The sequence below is a fragment of the Mytilus californianus genome, unplaced genomic scaffold, assembly GCF_021869535.1.
Source record: "Mytilus californianus isolate M0D057914Y unplaced genomic scaffold, xbMytCali1.0.p SCAF_3, whole genome shotgun sequence".
Lineage (NCBI taxonomy): Eukaryota > Metazoa > Mollusca > Bivalvia > Mytilida > Mytilidae > Mytilus > Mytilus californianus.
In genome coordinates, this window is record NW_026262679.1 from 100,393,590 (window position 1) to 100,410,008 (window position 16,419).

Genomic DNA, 16,419 nt, shown 5'->3' on the forward strand with positions numbered 1-16,419 from the left:
CAATCCAGTTTACGCTAGCAGAAGATGTGTATAAAAATAGAAAATTGTCTGGCCAAATATATAGGAGAGATAGCAGATACTAAAGGGATATTCAAAATCATAAGTCGAAAACAAAGAGTTTTCTCAATTGAATTGTTTCATATTTTTCATGTCGGGGTCTTTTATAGCAGACTGTACGGTATGGGGTTTTCTCATTGTTGAAGGCCGTACGGTTGCCTATAATTGCTTACATCCACTTCATTTGAACTTTGGTGGATAGTTGTCTCATTGGCAATTATACCACATCTCCTTATTTTTATATTGACAACGCCATTGCAAAAATAGAAAAAAGACTAAAAGACAAACAAATCTACAAAACACACAATATGGAAAACTAAAGACTGAACACCATGATCCCTACCAAAAACCTGGGGTAATATCATGTGCTCTTCAAGGTAAAGCAGATCTTGCTTCACATGTGGCTACCCGTCGTGTTGCTCGTGCAAGTACAAAACCGAGGATAAGTCTAACTCGGTGATGTAAAATTCGAGAAAAACAGGACGGGATTGTGGTTACAATAGGAACAAATCCGTCATCATCTGTGAAATAGATATTCCATAGATATAAGAAGATGTGGTATGAGTGCCAATGAGACAACTCTCCATCCAAGTCGCAATTTGTAAAAGTAAACCATTATAGGTCAAAGTACGGCATGTTTGCATTCAAGAAAGGTCGACATACGCCAATGGCAAATTTGAAAGTGATTACGCGTGTGTGAATAAATTAAAGCAAGTAATAAGTTGCCTGATTGGATAATACAAATGACTACTTGGTACAATATACACGGAGAATACGTAAGCAACAAGAACAAGCTCCTCCTGTATTGATACTTCATTTTAATAAAGATTAACACCCAAAGTCATGTGACCGAATGAAGCTTACAATTGTCAGTCACCTTTTGCGTGTCCGTCAAAATATGACGAAAATATGAACCAAGAGTGACGTTTCCATCATTTGATCAGATATGATGTAAGGGCAAACTTATAAGCAAACAAATAATCAAAGAATATTAAACAAATCAAGAACTTTAAGCTTGATATCAGAAACAGTATTACTGTATTATTTAATATTTTTTTACATGAAGTTGTGTTTTAGCATCTGAAATATGAGTAAAAATGTGTTTTACTTCCAGATTTTCTCCATGATGAATTCAAAACACTCTTTTAATCCCATGTAAATATTCCTGTATCAAGTCAGGAATATTTTTCGTGGTGGTCTTTATTTATGTCTCACTGTTTAAAATTCTTTGGGAAATTTAGGGTCATGGTAGGTCTTGTAGTCTCTGTTAAACTTATTGACTAGTGAAAACTCGGGACAGTTTATAGTTTGATATATCGTTTTTCTTGTTATTGCGTAATACGGGTGCTGCTGTCTAATTGATGTAAAGACACCATCTATCTTTTTTATATTCAGTATAAATAATACTATTTGATTCCAGAATAATCTGGTTTTATGAACGTACAAATATATGCTGACAGAACATTAAAGCCTGATTTCAAAACGTAAAGTCAGACACCTTTAACATACAGCGTTGAAGATCATTGCACAACGAAATAATTATATAAATAATAGTATAGTCGTAATCAAAAACTCTATATTTGACAATTATTTATATATATGTTTCCTTTGATAATGAAGCATATGATTTTATGTCCATAATAAGGTGATTTGATGGTCCTAACACCAAATATATTACCATATTTATTGGTCTAGTGTCGCTTCTACTTATGATGAAGATAAATAGACATCTATTTATTAACATATTCATAAGTTTTGATGATTTTTGTGAACTAATGCATAACCTTTAATGCTGTAAGTTTTGGTCAAGATATAAATAAGACCCATGCTTACTTTTTTCGTCAGTCAGACAGTAAGCGGGTTTTGCCATAGTTAACTAAGGTAAGGACATTTCTTATTTTAGTTAAGTGGTCTGTGGGAATTTTATTTGTTTCAATATACAAGTATTTGTGTATAACAAAAAATGTAAAATATGAATATACTATTTCAGATGAAGTCAGTCAAAGATGTCATATGTCATATTGGGCATAAGTTGGAGAGATAGAAAATATTAAGAGATATATGAATAGCTTTTGTTATGCAAGCAACAATATGAACCTTTCATCTGGTGTGTGTTTGTATTTTGGGAGGGAGCATATTCTTAAATAAATTGTTAGATTTTAAATTTATAGAAAAAAAAAGTTTCAGAAGAAATCTTAAAAATAAATAGTTTGTTTCTACTGAAAATTAGGAAATTAAATAAACATTGATTGAAAAAATTATAGTTCCTGCATGTCATGGAAAAATTAAATTTTGTTTTATTATTTTTTAATTGAAAAAAATGTTCCGAAAAAAAACCAAACAACGATAACCCACCACTAAATAAACAAAGTCTGTATAATAAATGTAGCTACAGGCAAACATCTGGAGTTCGCTGAGGATAAGGATATTACATATGAATCAAAGGCGATGTGGGGGTTACGTTAATGGAATACATACATTTATAGACACCCAAAATAGTTAACTTCTGAAAAATCAATTTTTGTATTTTGTCGACGGTATTGCAAATGAAGTGTAATTAAGCATCACGGGTATAAAAACACGGTAGATAGTGTTAGCACCGAGAGTATTACAATCACTGTAGATAGGATGTCCAAGGGTTTTACGAAACCGGTAGATATATCATACTTGATACTGATATATTAGCAGATGATTTTTTTTAATAAATTCTAAGGTTATTTGTTCAGGTGTTCCTCAACTAAATTTGGTCATTATGGGTTTAATGCCATTTAACCAATTTGAAATTTAGTTTCGGTCACATTTAATGAGAAATGTATATTCAAAATGTGCACGTGGTTCGTTAAATTAATTTTTGTACCTGTTTTTATTACATTTTTAAAACCATTAACAGGTTTACAAGCTACGAGTAAGAAAATAACTAATCTTAACAAATGACTTTTTATGCAGCTTACACTGCTTTTAAAAAAATAATAAATTAAATAGTGATAAGTTTATAGAAGTACATATGGTCTTATCTTGTCTGTCGGTTTTCAAGAAGTTTTAAATATTTTTTTTTGTCGATTGTGACAATACATCCTTGGATCCTTGGATCCTATTGGTAATCATTAGAAGGATGAATTCATATATAATAGTATGTTTTTTTTAATATGTAAGGTTGTTGTTTCAGAGAATTATACAACATATTTCCATTTAAGACATTTTGCCCTTAAAATTTTTTTATGTTTGGATAGTCTCTTTGCATGTGCTCACAAATTTTTTCCAATTAAATATTTTTTTGCGAATTCTTTATAAACTGATTTTAATTTTTAATGTTGAAATTATATTTTTTACTAGAAAAATAATACATACATGTTGCATTCATCATACAATGATGATGTGATGTGGATATATTTTTGGTCAAAGTTGTGGTTCATGTTCGGTTTTGCCATAGACTATGTGTATTTCAAGGTCAAATATGTCAATTTAGAAAGTTTGATGACGTCTTAGTATATAATTTGAAAATATTGATTAATTTCTATAGTTATAGAGCCAGATACTTGCTTTTGTCGTATCGTTTACTGATTAATTGCAAACGTTCTTTAAATACGAATCTTGCATACACCTTTAAAAATCGCTCCTCAAAGAATTGTCTTTTGGGAACATACTATTGTGAAACTAATTTATTTCCCTTGCATTTATTTTCATCATTAAATCATTATGAATTAATAAAATATGACATTTGTTTTGCAGGGAAACATTTGATTGAAAATGGTCCCATTATTTGTTGCATTTTTGATAGCCGCTGCCCAGGCAAGTGGATATGGCGGCTATAACAGTGGCTATGGCAGTGGAGGTGCAGGTGGCGTAGTTACGGTTGTTGGAGGGGGTGGTGGTGGTGGAGGACACGGAGGGGGATATGGATCAGGCGGTTATGGAAATGGTGGCGGCTATGGATATGGTGGCGGCTTTGGTAGCGGCGGCAATGTCATGGTTGTTAGTGGAGGACATGGTGGTTATGGATCCAGTAGTAATATTGGTTATGGTAATCAAGGATACGGATCAAGCAGTGGATATGGATCAGTAAGCACGTACCTTCCAGTCGGATCAAAAGGTGGTAATTTGAATCTTGGAGGAGGATATGGAGGAGGATACGGAGGAGGATATGGAGGAGGATATGGCAACGGAGGTGGAAAAGGTGGAGTTGTTGTCGTAAGTGGTGGAGGACACGGCGGCAATGGTGGATATGGAGGTGGATATGGTGGTGGATATGGCAACGGAGGAGGATATGGAGGAGGATATGGAGGATATGGCAATGGAGGTGGAAAAGGTGGAGTTGTTGTCGTAAGTGGTGGAGGACACGGCGGTAATGGTGGATATGGAGGTGGATATGGTGGTGGATATGGCAACGGAGGAGGATATGGAGGAGGATATGGCAACGGAGGAGGATATGGCAACGGAGGTGGAAAAGGTGGATTTGTTGTTGTAAGTGGTGGAGGACACGGCGGCAATGGTGGATATGGAGGTGGATATGGCGGTGGATATGGTGGTGGATATGGAGGTGGATATGGTGGTGGATATGGAGGTGGTAGTTCAGGATATGGCAATGGTGGAAAGGGTGGCCAAGTTGTTGTTTTAGGAGGTAATGGAAACGGCGGTGGATATGGAGGTGGATACGGAGGAGGATATGGCGGTGGATCTGGAGGTGGATACGGAGGAGGATATGGCGGTGGAAACGGAGGTGGATACGGAGGGGGAAATGGTGGCGGACAGGTCGTTGTTTTATCTGGTGGAAATGGTGGATATGGCAATGGAGGAGGATATGGTGGATATGGAAACGGAGGAGGATATGGTGGATATGGCAACGGAGGAGGATATGGTGGATATGGAAACGGAGGAGGATATGGTGGATATGGCAACAGTGTTGTTGTCAGTGGTGGTGGAGGTGGTGGACATGGAGGAAAAGGTGGTTACAAGGCATATTAAACAGCTTCAGGTAATAATCTGTATTGTTCATTATCTTATACAACAAATAAAAAGGGATTGGGAGATACCCAGGGGACATTCAAAACACATAAGTGGCGTCATAGTAGGGGAAGTAGATCCTTCTCCACATGCGACGGTCGTCGTGTTACTCCTATAAAATACGTCGATGATTATTTAAGTGAAATAACAAATTTGCATGATATGCAATGATATCGTAAGAAGAATACATCTTTAAAAATTAAAATGTTGAATTGTTAAACGGAGCCCTTTGTTTAAAAATATGCCTTTAATAAAAAAGGATAGTCAATTCCTTTACGCTAAGCACAAACCACTAGTAATAACAGCTTACACTGTCTAACCCTGAGTCAAAACAATTAACATACATGACATTTTATAAACATATATAAAGAACTAACACATATACAACTACTTTTAAAATCATAGCAATGAAAAAATACATGTATCCGCGGTGGCGAGCCACAAACAATTAAAGATTCGCCGTATAGAACACTGATGGTAAATTGTTTTGTGTTTTCGGCAAAATAAATATATATTATTACATTCTTTTATTGAAACCAAAAGTTATTGTATCAAACTACAACAAAACATTTCAAATATTATGTTATATTATAGTATATCACTAATATGCAACCACAACAACTTCATTTAAACAACACACTGGTGATTTGTATTATGGTATTACTAGTGTGGTGTGCTTAGCGTAAAGGAATTGACTATCCTTTTAGATTAAAGGCATATTTTTAAACAAATGCTCCGATTAACAATTCAACATTTGAATTTTTAAAGATGTATTTTTCTTACGATATCATTGCATTTCATGGAACAAATAACTTTTATTTATTTATTTCTTCTATGTTTATGCTAATTTTTAATCATCTTATAAATTATCACTGTTTTTCATATAATAACCATAGTGTTATTATCAAAGTAAATGATATATAATATTTATGATTAAATAAAAAAGATTTATATAGTTCACCACCATCATGTACAAGAATGCCTTTAAATAGAAGTTAAATATAACTTAGTATTGTCAAAAGACCATCCTGATTATAAATGCTATCTTAAGACAGCTTTGATTTAGGAAAGGTCCTATGATAGTCCTAAAATCTTTTCTTAGGACATGTCTTTGAGTATTTTCGAAAACCAGGCCCTGGTTGTTGTTTGGTAAGATGCAATAAAACAAAGTTCCCCGTCTTAATGAATAGTCCAAATAAAATGTAGTTTTAAATCCAAATTTGTTAATTCATGTGAAAAACCCGATTATTTGCAATCCAAGCATGCGGAATACTCTCATTCTTCCGTAAAAACCAAATGTTTACTCAATAATTTACATTACTAATATATATTATTTATTTTTTATAATTATAAAGATACGCGAAAACAGTTGTTATTATTTTATTTTAGAAGCAGAGTACATGCATCAAACCGATGAAGATCTACACTCGCCCGCTCATTTTGTACATATATTTAATTCGTTACTGTCGTAATAAAAACATGTTCTTTGTTATTTTGCTGTTTTCTTGTTTACTGTATTTCTCTCTCTCTCTCTCTCTCTCTCTTTATTACCATATTTTATTTGCAATTATGCAAATATGACCAGACACAAGTTATTACTACTTAGATAGTCGTCTCCTATACATAAGTTTGTAATAATGAATAAATTTAAATCCATAAATGTAAGAAGAATAGATTTGTGCAATAGTTAGAAGAAAAAATAACGTACACGATGTCGCAAAACAATCACTTATCTTCTGACACTAACGTGTTTCACAAGGAAGAAAGAAAACAACTGCAGGTAAAAACGTTTGCTTATTTGAATAACCGCAAGACTTCTTTAACTTAACACATCTTTGGTTATGAGATTAATTTGTGTTTCCATCTAATAAAGTAACTATCTATGTATATTGATGGGTCAAAAGTAGTTATAAAATATTAATTCTATTTTGCACATATAATGAGCGTCCAAAGAAAAAGTCAATAATACATAAGATGTTTAATACCAATTGCTTAAAATATTGAACAGTACAATAGTACCCCCCCCCCACAAAAAAAAAGAATACAAAAAATACAACCCCCCCCCCCCCCCCCCCCAAAAAAAAAAAATTAATAAATAAATCAAGAATGTGTCCATAGTACACGGATGCCCTTCTCGCACTATCATTTTCTATGTTCAGTGGACCGTGAAATTGGGGTCAAAACTCTAATTTGGCATTAAAATTAGAAAGATCATATCATAGGGAACATGTGTACTAAGTTTTAAGTTGATTGGACTTCAACTTGACCAAAAACTTTAACCTGAAGCGGGACAGACGGACAAATGGACGAACGGACGGACGAACGGACGGACGAACGGACGCACAGACCGAAAAACATAGGGGCATACAAATAAAAAAAGACTAGACGTCGAATACATACAAACCATAACGAACAACTCATGGTCCAGACAGTCTGATTTGTATATGTGGTAGAGTTAAAACTGTCTTACAATGCATTTGTGCACTAACCTCCATTTTGCCTTCGTCATAACACGCAATAAAAAAAACCTGCACAGTCCAGCTGCATGTACGGACAGGAAAACTACTAACTTGAACAAAGAAATAAAAGAACTTATCCTAACAGGTTATTGATTGAACACTTTAAGTTTTTGTCGGAACTAACATTGATTTTCACCCTATCCTATAAGTATTTGCTTTATTAATAAGAAAGTTATTAGTGTTATTTGGCTTCTTGAAGTTGTAACAAAGTATACCATAGTACTGTGACAATCAATGTCTCTTCAGTGATGCTCGAGGCCAAAATATTTGAAAATCTAAAGCTTATTAAAAAATTTTGTAACAGCAAATTTTAATAACACAAAATCCGTATTTTCATGCCAGTACCGAAGTACTGGCTACTGGGCTGGTGATACCCTCGGGGACTATCAGTCCACCAGCAGAGGCATCGACCCAGTGGTAGTAATAACATAAACGGTACCAATTTTTCTGCACCAGATGCGCATTTCGACAATCAATGTCTCTTCAGTGATGCTCGAGGCCAAAATATTTGAAAATCTAAAGCTTATTAAAAACATGAAGAGCAATAAACCAAAAAGGACAAAAAGTATAGCCAAAGCTGGGCAAGGAATCAGAGCTTTGCATGAGGGAGATACATTCCTTAATTTTAAATAATTTCCAAAATTTTAACAGCAAATTTTGATAACACAAAATCCGTATTTTCATGCCAGTACCGAAGTACTGGCTACTGGGCTGGTGAAACCCTCGGGGACTATCAGTCCACCAGCAGAGGCATCGACCCAGTGGTAGTAATAACATAAACGGTACCAATTTTTCTGCACCAGATGCGCATTTCGACAATCAATGTCTCTTCAGTGATGCTCGAGGCCAAAATATTTGAAAATCTAAAGCTTATTAACAACATGAAGAGCAAATGATGCCCCGCAGATGCAAAGTGTTATTTTAAAATACACAAAGTTGAGCATGGGAGCACATAGGTCTATGGTTCACTGAAGGAGGAGTTATCCGGAAACGCTATGCACCGCTAAATGAAGTATATACTCCAAAGAATGACAAAGTTCAACTATCTCCCAAAAGAGCAAATTTTAATAAAAATCAAAACCCTGACCACATGCACACCTTTAATATATGTACAAACAGCCAGCAAAGTGAAAACGTCCTAGCATACAAACTATAGGAGGAGCCATGATATCCGGAAACGCTATGCACCTCTTATGCAAGTAAATACTCCAAAAAGTGACAAAGTTCAACTATCTCCCAAAAGAGCATATATTAATAAAAAGGAAAACCCTGACCACATGCACACCTTCAATATATGTACAAACAGCCAGCAAAGTATAACTTCCTAGCATTCAAACTGTAGAAGGAGTTACTAGTATCCGGAAACGCTTTGTACCTCTTATGCAAGTTTATACTCCAAAAATTACAAAGTTCAACTATCTCCCAAAAGAGCAAATATCAATAAAAATCAAAACCCTGACCACATGCACACCTTCAATATATGTACAAATAGCCAACAAAGTGAAAAATACCTAGCATTCAACCTGTAGGAGGAGTTATCTGGAATTACTATATACCCATAATGGGACGGACGGAAGGAAGAACAGACGGAAGGACGGACAGACAGACGGGCAGACAATTTTCAGTTGTAGGGGCATAAAAAGAAATCAAGATTGATATGTGATACTGGGTATCGGGTCCGTTCGCTCCCAGAACACATTCGCACCCTACACATTCGTCCTCTGGATTCCTTCGCACCTTATTTTTATTCAAGTACAGGTTTAATCAATAAGGAAAATAATTATTCGTGAATTTTCTAAATGAAAAATTGTTTTTTAGTGATTAGATGATTAATTCTTAAATGTTAATTATTTATGATAACTGTTAATTGGTACTTACAAAGCTAATATAGTATTATTGTTGTTTGTATCTTCCGCCATTATTTTATAAATCTTAGATGAGTGAATTTTGCCTTTCATCATCATGACAATACCTATTATTCATTTCGTCAAAAATAATTGAAACGTGTTTACGATTTTAGAATGTCACTTTTTTTTAAAACAATAAAAAAAAACCTTATTATCTTTATTTTATAGCAATATCCGGGACTCATTTCACAAAAAAATCTTACGAGAAACATTTTCGTAAGTCATGAACAGTTCTGTATAAGTTACATTTAGCATTTATATTTAAAATTTTAAAAGGTTACGAACATTTGGGGTGCTAACGTGTGGGGTGCGAACGTGAATGATTTTGGGCGAACGGACCCGGATTCATGGTACTGGAACTCATCTTTGTCAAGCACTCATCGTTAATATCTCTTAAAGATAACTATTCTCGAGTAAAAACAGCAGAAGAAAATTAAACTCGTCCAAGTAATTTTGAGGTCTTGAAAGTCCATTTTTTGCGTTAATGTCTTTCTACGAGTGCGGGTGGTACTATAATATAAGACTTCGTAGGTCCATATCATTTGCTTTCAACGATATGGACCTACGAAGTCTTATATTCTAGGACAGACTAAGAGTGCGAGATATAAAAAAGATGTTTATCTGGACTAGAAGAAAACAAGATTTTTTTTGCAGTTAAAACTTGTGATGAATTAAAAAAAGAGATATTTCAGACCTATATCACTCGTTGACATTCTTCAATCTTCATAGTCATTAACAGTCTGTCCGACTATGATGTAACTTGTTCATCTACTGTTGTTGGTCCAGCATGCTGTAGAAAATGATTTATAGAAATATTCGAAGCAGCTCAGGAAGGGATGCTGTCCTAATTCCGGAACAAATCGCCTGTATATAACAGTGGTTTGATTCCGCCAGTGTACTTTATCCGAAGGAAGAAAATTCCTAGTGTTTTATGTCCACCAACAAAAATGCACTAGGTTTTTTAATCCGGGTCTAGTGTAAAATATCCAACATTCGCCATAATATTCTGAAGAGGGTTTTCTTGAAGGGGAAATATATAAAAAATTAGGCTTGGTGTTTTGGGGGGATATTTGAATTAACTAAAACTTGCATAGGTAATTTATGTAAATCATTGACAAAATTAACTAGTGTTTGTTAACCCAGGAATGTTTACAATAATGTTTTTTTTTTAAACCAGGAATGATTACACTAGTGTTTTTGTGGAAGGAATGATAACACTAGTGATTTTATGCAGGTAACAATCCTGATAAAGCAAACATTCTAAGGAGGGTTTTCTTGAGAGGAAATAACAAAAAAATGAGGCTGAGCTTTTTCGGGAGATGTGCTATGAATAAAATTTCTATTTATTTCCTGGATAAAAAAGATAATGATTATGAATTTCACTAAAAATTAAAAGGAAAACATAAGTGAATTGTATTAGCTAGTCAAGTGTGAAAAAAGTTAGATTGTTATGTACATATGTTTTGGTTGCTTCGCATCACGGTGCGGAGCTATTAGTTTCAGTCGATATACACGCCATCTTGAAATAATTACTTATCACATAAAGATTCTGATTGGTTGCTTTATGATTCGGCTGAGATACAGCAACAGCTATTGGCTTAAATGAGATAAAGAATTACAGACTTTTCTCGTCTCAGGATAAGACATCAAATGCCGGAAAATTAACTATGTGTATTTCAGTTCCGATCAAGTGTTATTAATTCATGTTCGTTTTATTATGGAAATATTGCACACTGAAATATCAATGTTTTTAACACCTGTTTATTTGCTTCGTTAATCTGTCAAATGCACGATTTGTTTAGCTAAACAATGTTCCTATACAATGTTTACAAAAATGCATATATTGGTTTACTTTTATAAATTTTGACTTGGATGGAGAGTTGTCTCATTGGCACTCATACCACATCTTCTTATATCTATTATCTGTATTTTATAACTTCTGCCAATCTGGGCACACCTCCAGATAGGCACACCTCGAATCGTGTTTTGTAAATGTTTTAAATTTCAACAAGTAAATCGAATTTTTTTTTAAAAAGCATGGGTGTATAACGTGCAACACTGAACAGCCAGTTTAAAATTTTAGAAAAGTTCATCTTAATATATATACAAAAATTGATATTCCAAGTCTTTGACATCCATTTTATATCAATCAATATCTAAAAAAGCCACATTTCCAATACTAAATCAACAACCACATGCACACGTATTACCTTAAATTAGGATAGAGCGAAGCAGTCCACAGCTTTTTAAAAAGCTCAAACTTGTTGGTTCTGCTAGGATTGATCTGGTTACCTACGTATTGATAAACAATGACCAGATCAATCCGATCAGAATCAAACAAACGTTTTACGAAATCGTTTGAAATACACATGTATACAAAATACAATTTGTTTGTTTATATAACCAGTTTAAAGAAAGTAACATGTAATTTAAATAAACAAATCAATAATAGTACATCTCAATTACACTATTGACATACAATATTCCCCAGTTATTATATGTATGTCGGAAAAGATATGTACTGATTAATATTTGTCTCGGAAAAGATTTATTCATTAGTTGTAATTATCTTTGAACTAGCCTTCAGTAACAGCATGTACTCTTATATCGGTACTTTGTGTCTTTGTTTTTTTACAGTTGTTCTTTATGGTATAGTAATACTGTTACAATACTGTTCAAGGTTAATGGAGGGTTGAGAGACCGAAAACATGTTTAATCCAGCCACATTCTGTATGTACCTGCCCCAAGTCAGGAGCCTGTAATTCAGGGATTGTCGTTGGTCGCTGTTTGTCGTATTTGTTTTTAATTTATAGTTTTGCACATTAATCAGACTGCATTTATAGGTATTATAATGTAAGAGTTTTGCTCATTGTTGAAGACCACACGGTAATCTATAGTTGATTACATTTACGAAATTACCTGGTGAATAGTTGGTATCATTGGCAATCATACCACATCTTCTTATTTTTATATTCATGACGTCTCAGCATAACATTTAATTGAAATCGTCAGTATTTTGCACAGGCCATGAAGTATTTACCACGAAAAAATCATGTTTCAATGTTAAAGGCCTTTACAACATTATAATATAAGGTAGGATGATCAATATCTTCAAAAACTCTTTAATGTGAAATAGCATGAATTTATAATTTTACGTTTGAAAAACTGAAACTTGGAATAAAATTAAAAAAATTTTTTTTAACAATAATAATTCAAAATCAAAACATTTGAAACTTTTACATTTATACTCTTTTGATATAAAAGAGAAAAAAACTTTTTATGGAAACTTAAAAGCTGAAGATTACAGTAGAAATACAAATTGTTTATTACATATGTCTTTGCTGGCTTATTTGTATTGTTTAGTTACTGTCTCATTTAAATATTTTTGAAAGGGTAACACATCCAAGATAATATTTTAAAATAGGCCAAACACCTTTTGGAGTTATACACATTTTGACTGTTATTGTCAAATTCCTTATTTTCGAATATTCATAAGAAAATAACGATCAAAGAAGCTTGTCCAACGTCAAAATAAATGCCCAGTTCACCCATATTTTACAAATTCTATTGATCTATATAATTTTTATTTATCAAATTAATCGAGAGAAAAATACAGTTGATAACCATTCATTTTTAAAAGTGGTAAACGGCATCGGATGGTCATCATGTGAAATTTGCATATAGATATGGCTACAGAATAGAATTCTGCAAAAGATCAAAATATAGAACATTTTAACCAAATACTATCTACGTGAAGAAGATGAACGGTTAAAGTATATAGCGGAATTCGATGGTTGGACTATGAATATGAATACATCAAGGGCAACCATTTATGAATTTGGAATTTTATTATTGTAAAAGCGTTGACCGAAGCACATAATAAAATTTGCGCACTATCAACGCGTTTACAATCCTATTGAATTACAAAAAGAAGCATTCCATTCTTAAAATTACATTTTTTGCTACAACCATGATCTCTTTTGCATTGTTTCGATGTTGTCATGGGAAGCACGTGCTGTCATGAATGTTGCATCTTATACAGAAGCCGTTGGTTATTGATCAAATTGCACGAAGGTATATTTACTACTCCATTCGAAACTTCATTTTCTGTACAAATTATGTTTGAAAACCACTGTTACACAAATCCCCATTTAAACTAATACAATCTTTCAGCTAGCATTGAACATTACAGACTTTTCAGACCAGTTGGCATGGAAATGAGGTAACATTGAAACTATCTTTTTTTACTGTTACATGGCACTGTGTTACAGGGGAGATTATGACGTTGTTAACGTAAAATTTTATTTTTACGACGTCAAACTGTGACATATCGGGAAAAGATGCATTTTTCGACTGATCTTAACCATAAGCTTAAAAACGAGTACATGGACCCGTCTTTAAAAAAAAAATGAAATTTCAAATTGGCTTGATTATGATTATATATGAAGATTATTTGTACAAATTTTATGAAGAAATCACTGATGCATTTTTTTTTTATATTAGATAAATATACAGCAAAAAATGCAGGTTTATTTCCTCTTAAATCATGAAAATTTAATAAATATGAATTATTTCCAAAGAATTGTTGCACAAAATTAGAGTGCGCTGTTATGTAAAGAAGATATTCAAAATGCTTTTACAAAAATCCGCATGTTATCTTTTGAAAAAAAGGTAGGTATGTCCGTCCATAGGATAGAATCCAAGAAATCGAAATTTTGATTAAATATCCAAAATATCAACCCCATTTATCTCTAAAAGTAGCACATGAAGGTATATTTTTTTTATTACACATTTGAATTGACTAGGTAAAAAATGGCTTGTATGCAAATTTTTCGTCAAAAATTCACTGTGGGATCAAAACTGTATAGTATGCCCTTAAAACTTTCCTTAGCCAAGAAAGGTCTCGATGCCATCAATTTAGGCATATGTAAATCAGTTCAATCGAAAATACCTCTTTACTTTTAAAATTAGTCTGTTCCTATCATGTCGTATACCCATACCGCACATATTGCGACTAAACACGTGTTGCATGCTCTCAATATTGACGACTTCAAGTCTTAAAACCTCCTAATTGCACCTGTGCTACTTCTTCATTCAAATATAATTCGTCTGGCCACGTTATTAATGGTGACCTGAACATTGTTAAAATATTTCTCTGCGAATATGTTAACCAAATGACCGAACTACCGTGAAATTGGAAACACAACTGTAAAATACTAATGTTTTCATTCGATGATTACTAGTATGCCAGGCAAATGGGCTAATCAAGAAAAAGAAGACGTGAATTATCTTTCAAATTGGATTTAGGCTGCGACATGCTGATACAAATTAAAATTTAAAAAAACTGAATAGGTCTATGAACGCTCATGGTGCATCTATCTTCCTAGACCCGACCAAATGTTTTACAACCCTACTAGTGGAAATGCCCCTAATTATCTTTGTGATTTGACTTCACTATTAATACAAAGTACAGCCACATATCCTTTAAGAAATGGTGACGATATTATGTTACCTTTATGTAGACTTCCGACAAGTATTGACTCATTTATTCTATCCACTATTAGGCAATGTAATAGATAAGACATATCTGTGCGAAAAACTGAAACGTTATCTAAATTTAAAAATAAAATATAAAAGAGTTCTGGAGCAGGAAATAAAACGGTTCCTAGTTATATAATATATATAAATATTCATAATATTTTACTTAGTTTTAAAAAAAATAGCTTAAATCTCAGTTGCATTTGTTATTCTCATATCAATCTTTATTATCATATGGTCACGATTTGTATTTTAGTTTTTTTTTTAAGTTTAAAAAATATATGTACAGTGCTTCATAAGTCAATTTTGGGTAGGTGTGAGTCTTATTTTATCCCTGTATAAATGTATAATCATATGCTTTGGATATAACTCTGTCGACATATTATGTGGCACTTCAATAAAATAAATTATCTCACCTCCTATAGATTTATAAAGATATGATTGGTTAAAGGACTACACGTGGTGACTATGTATATTTGATATAGGGTGTACTAAAAAATATAGGGTTAGCAACCATACATGGTTAGTTACCATATGGGGTTAGTAAGGAGTTACTTCCCTTTCAAAACAAAAATGATGCCATGCCACAACCCTTCATAAAAACAACAGGGTGTTGAGGAAAAATCTGAAAGGATTCAACAGACGAAGAAATTGATGATGAAAGGTTGAAATAAGTTCATAAAACATAATTAAAGCTAACAAGTTGTTATTGTTGGCATGACGGGATTACTTCCCTTTCAAAATAAAAAAAGAAATCTGAAAGGATTCAACAGACGAAGTAATTATAATACATGTAATGAACGATTGAAATTAATTCATAAAACAAATTTAAAGCTTAAAAGTTGCTATTGTTGGCATTTGTTTTCTGTATAGACAAATGGAAGTAGGATCTTAATACTAAGTATTGAAGACGGACTTGATCACTTTGATAGGCCGCTAGTCAAAATACCACATGTGAAGATAGTCGGTAAGATAAATTCGTTACACGGTGTGCTATAGTGACCTAATACGATATACATGGGGTCAGTAAATTCCATATGGGGATTCGAGCTTCGCTCTCACCCCATATGGGATTTACTGACCCCATATATATATCGTATTAGGTCACTAACACACCATGTAAATAATATTATAACACTTGATCTTGTTGATAGTTGTTAGTTTTAATCTCGAATTATTGGTGTTATTGTCATGTTAAATGTTCATGCCCTCCAGGGCCCTCTTGAATTGGGAATATTCTTCTTCTTTTTTTAGTTTGTTTGCGTCATTTTCTATTTTTTTTCGTTTTTTTCCCCCAAAATTTTCTGTTTTAGTTTGCCTCCTTATATCAGAAATATCAAATAACTACTAGTATTGAATATAACCGCCCACTGCATTTGTAAATCGCATGCGTATAG

At 33.3% G+C, this 16,419-nt stretch overlaps 1 protein-coding gene across 3 annotated transcripts; it reads left to right on the forward strand.

The window, feature by feature from the left end:
- The first annotated feature begins 3,775 nt into the window (after nt 1-3,775).
- On the forward strand, nt 3,776-6,550 carry LOC127733596 (uncharacterized). 3 transcript variants are annotated; one of them, XM_052242929.1, is made up of 4 exons: nt 3,776-4,285; nt 4,703-4,762; nt 4,907-5,029; nt 6,448-6,550. In XM_052242929.1, the coding sequence occupies exons 1-3, from the start codon at nt 3,805-3,807 to the stop codon at nt 5,017-5,019; spliced, it is 654 nt and encodes a 217-aa protein (XP_052098889.1). In that variant the 5' UTR covers nt 3,776-3,804; the 3' UTR covers nt 5,020-5,029; nt 6,448-6,550. The 3 variants fall into 3 exon arrangements, 1 of the variants encoding a protein (XP_052098889.1); XR_007997134.1 differs by lacking the exons at nt 3,776-4,285; nt 6,448-6,550 and adding an exon at nt 4,498-4,603 and having other exon boundaries at nt 4,703-4,726; nt 4,907-4,923; XR_007997133.1 differs by lacking the exons at nt 3,776-4,285; nt 4,907-5,029; nt 6,448-6,550 and adding exons at nt 4,498-4,603; nt 4,853-4,869 and having other exon boundaries at nt 4,703-4,726.
- Nucleotides 6,551-16,419: the final 9,869 nt, after the last annotated feature.

Excerpts from the sequence above, each read along its gene's own strand:
- LOC127733596 (XM_052242929.1), top strand. The coding sequence starts at position 3,805 with ATGGTCCCATTATTTGTTGCATTTTTGATAGCCGCTGCCCAGGCAAGT. Across the intron at positions 4,286-4,702 it reads CGGCAATGGTGGATATGGAG|GTGGATACGGAGGAGGATAT; the intron begins GTGGATATGGTG and ends GTGGATATGGAG. Across the intron at positions 4,763-4,906 it reads ATACGGAGGAGGATATGGCG|GATATGGTGGATATGGAAAC; the intron begins GTGGAAACGGAG and ends GCAACGGAGGAG.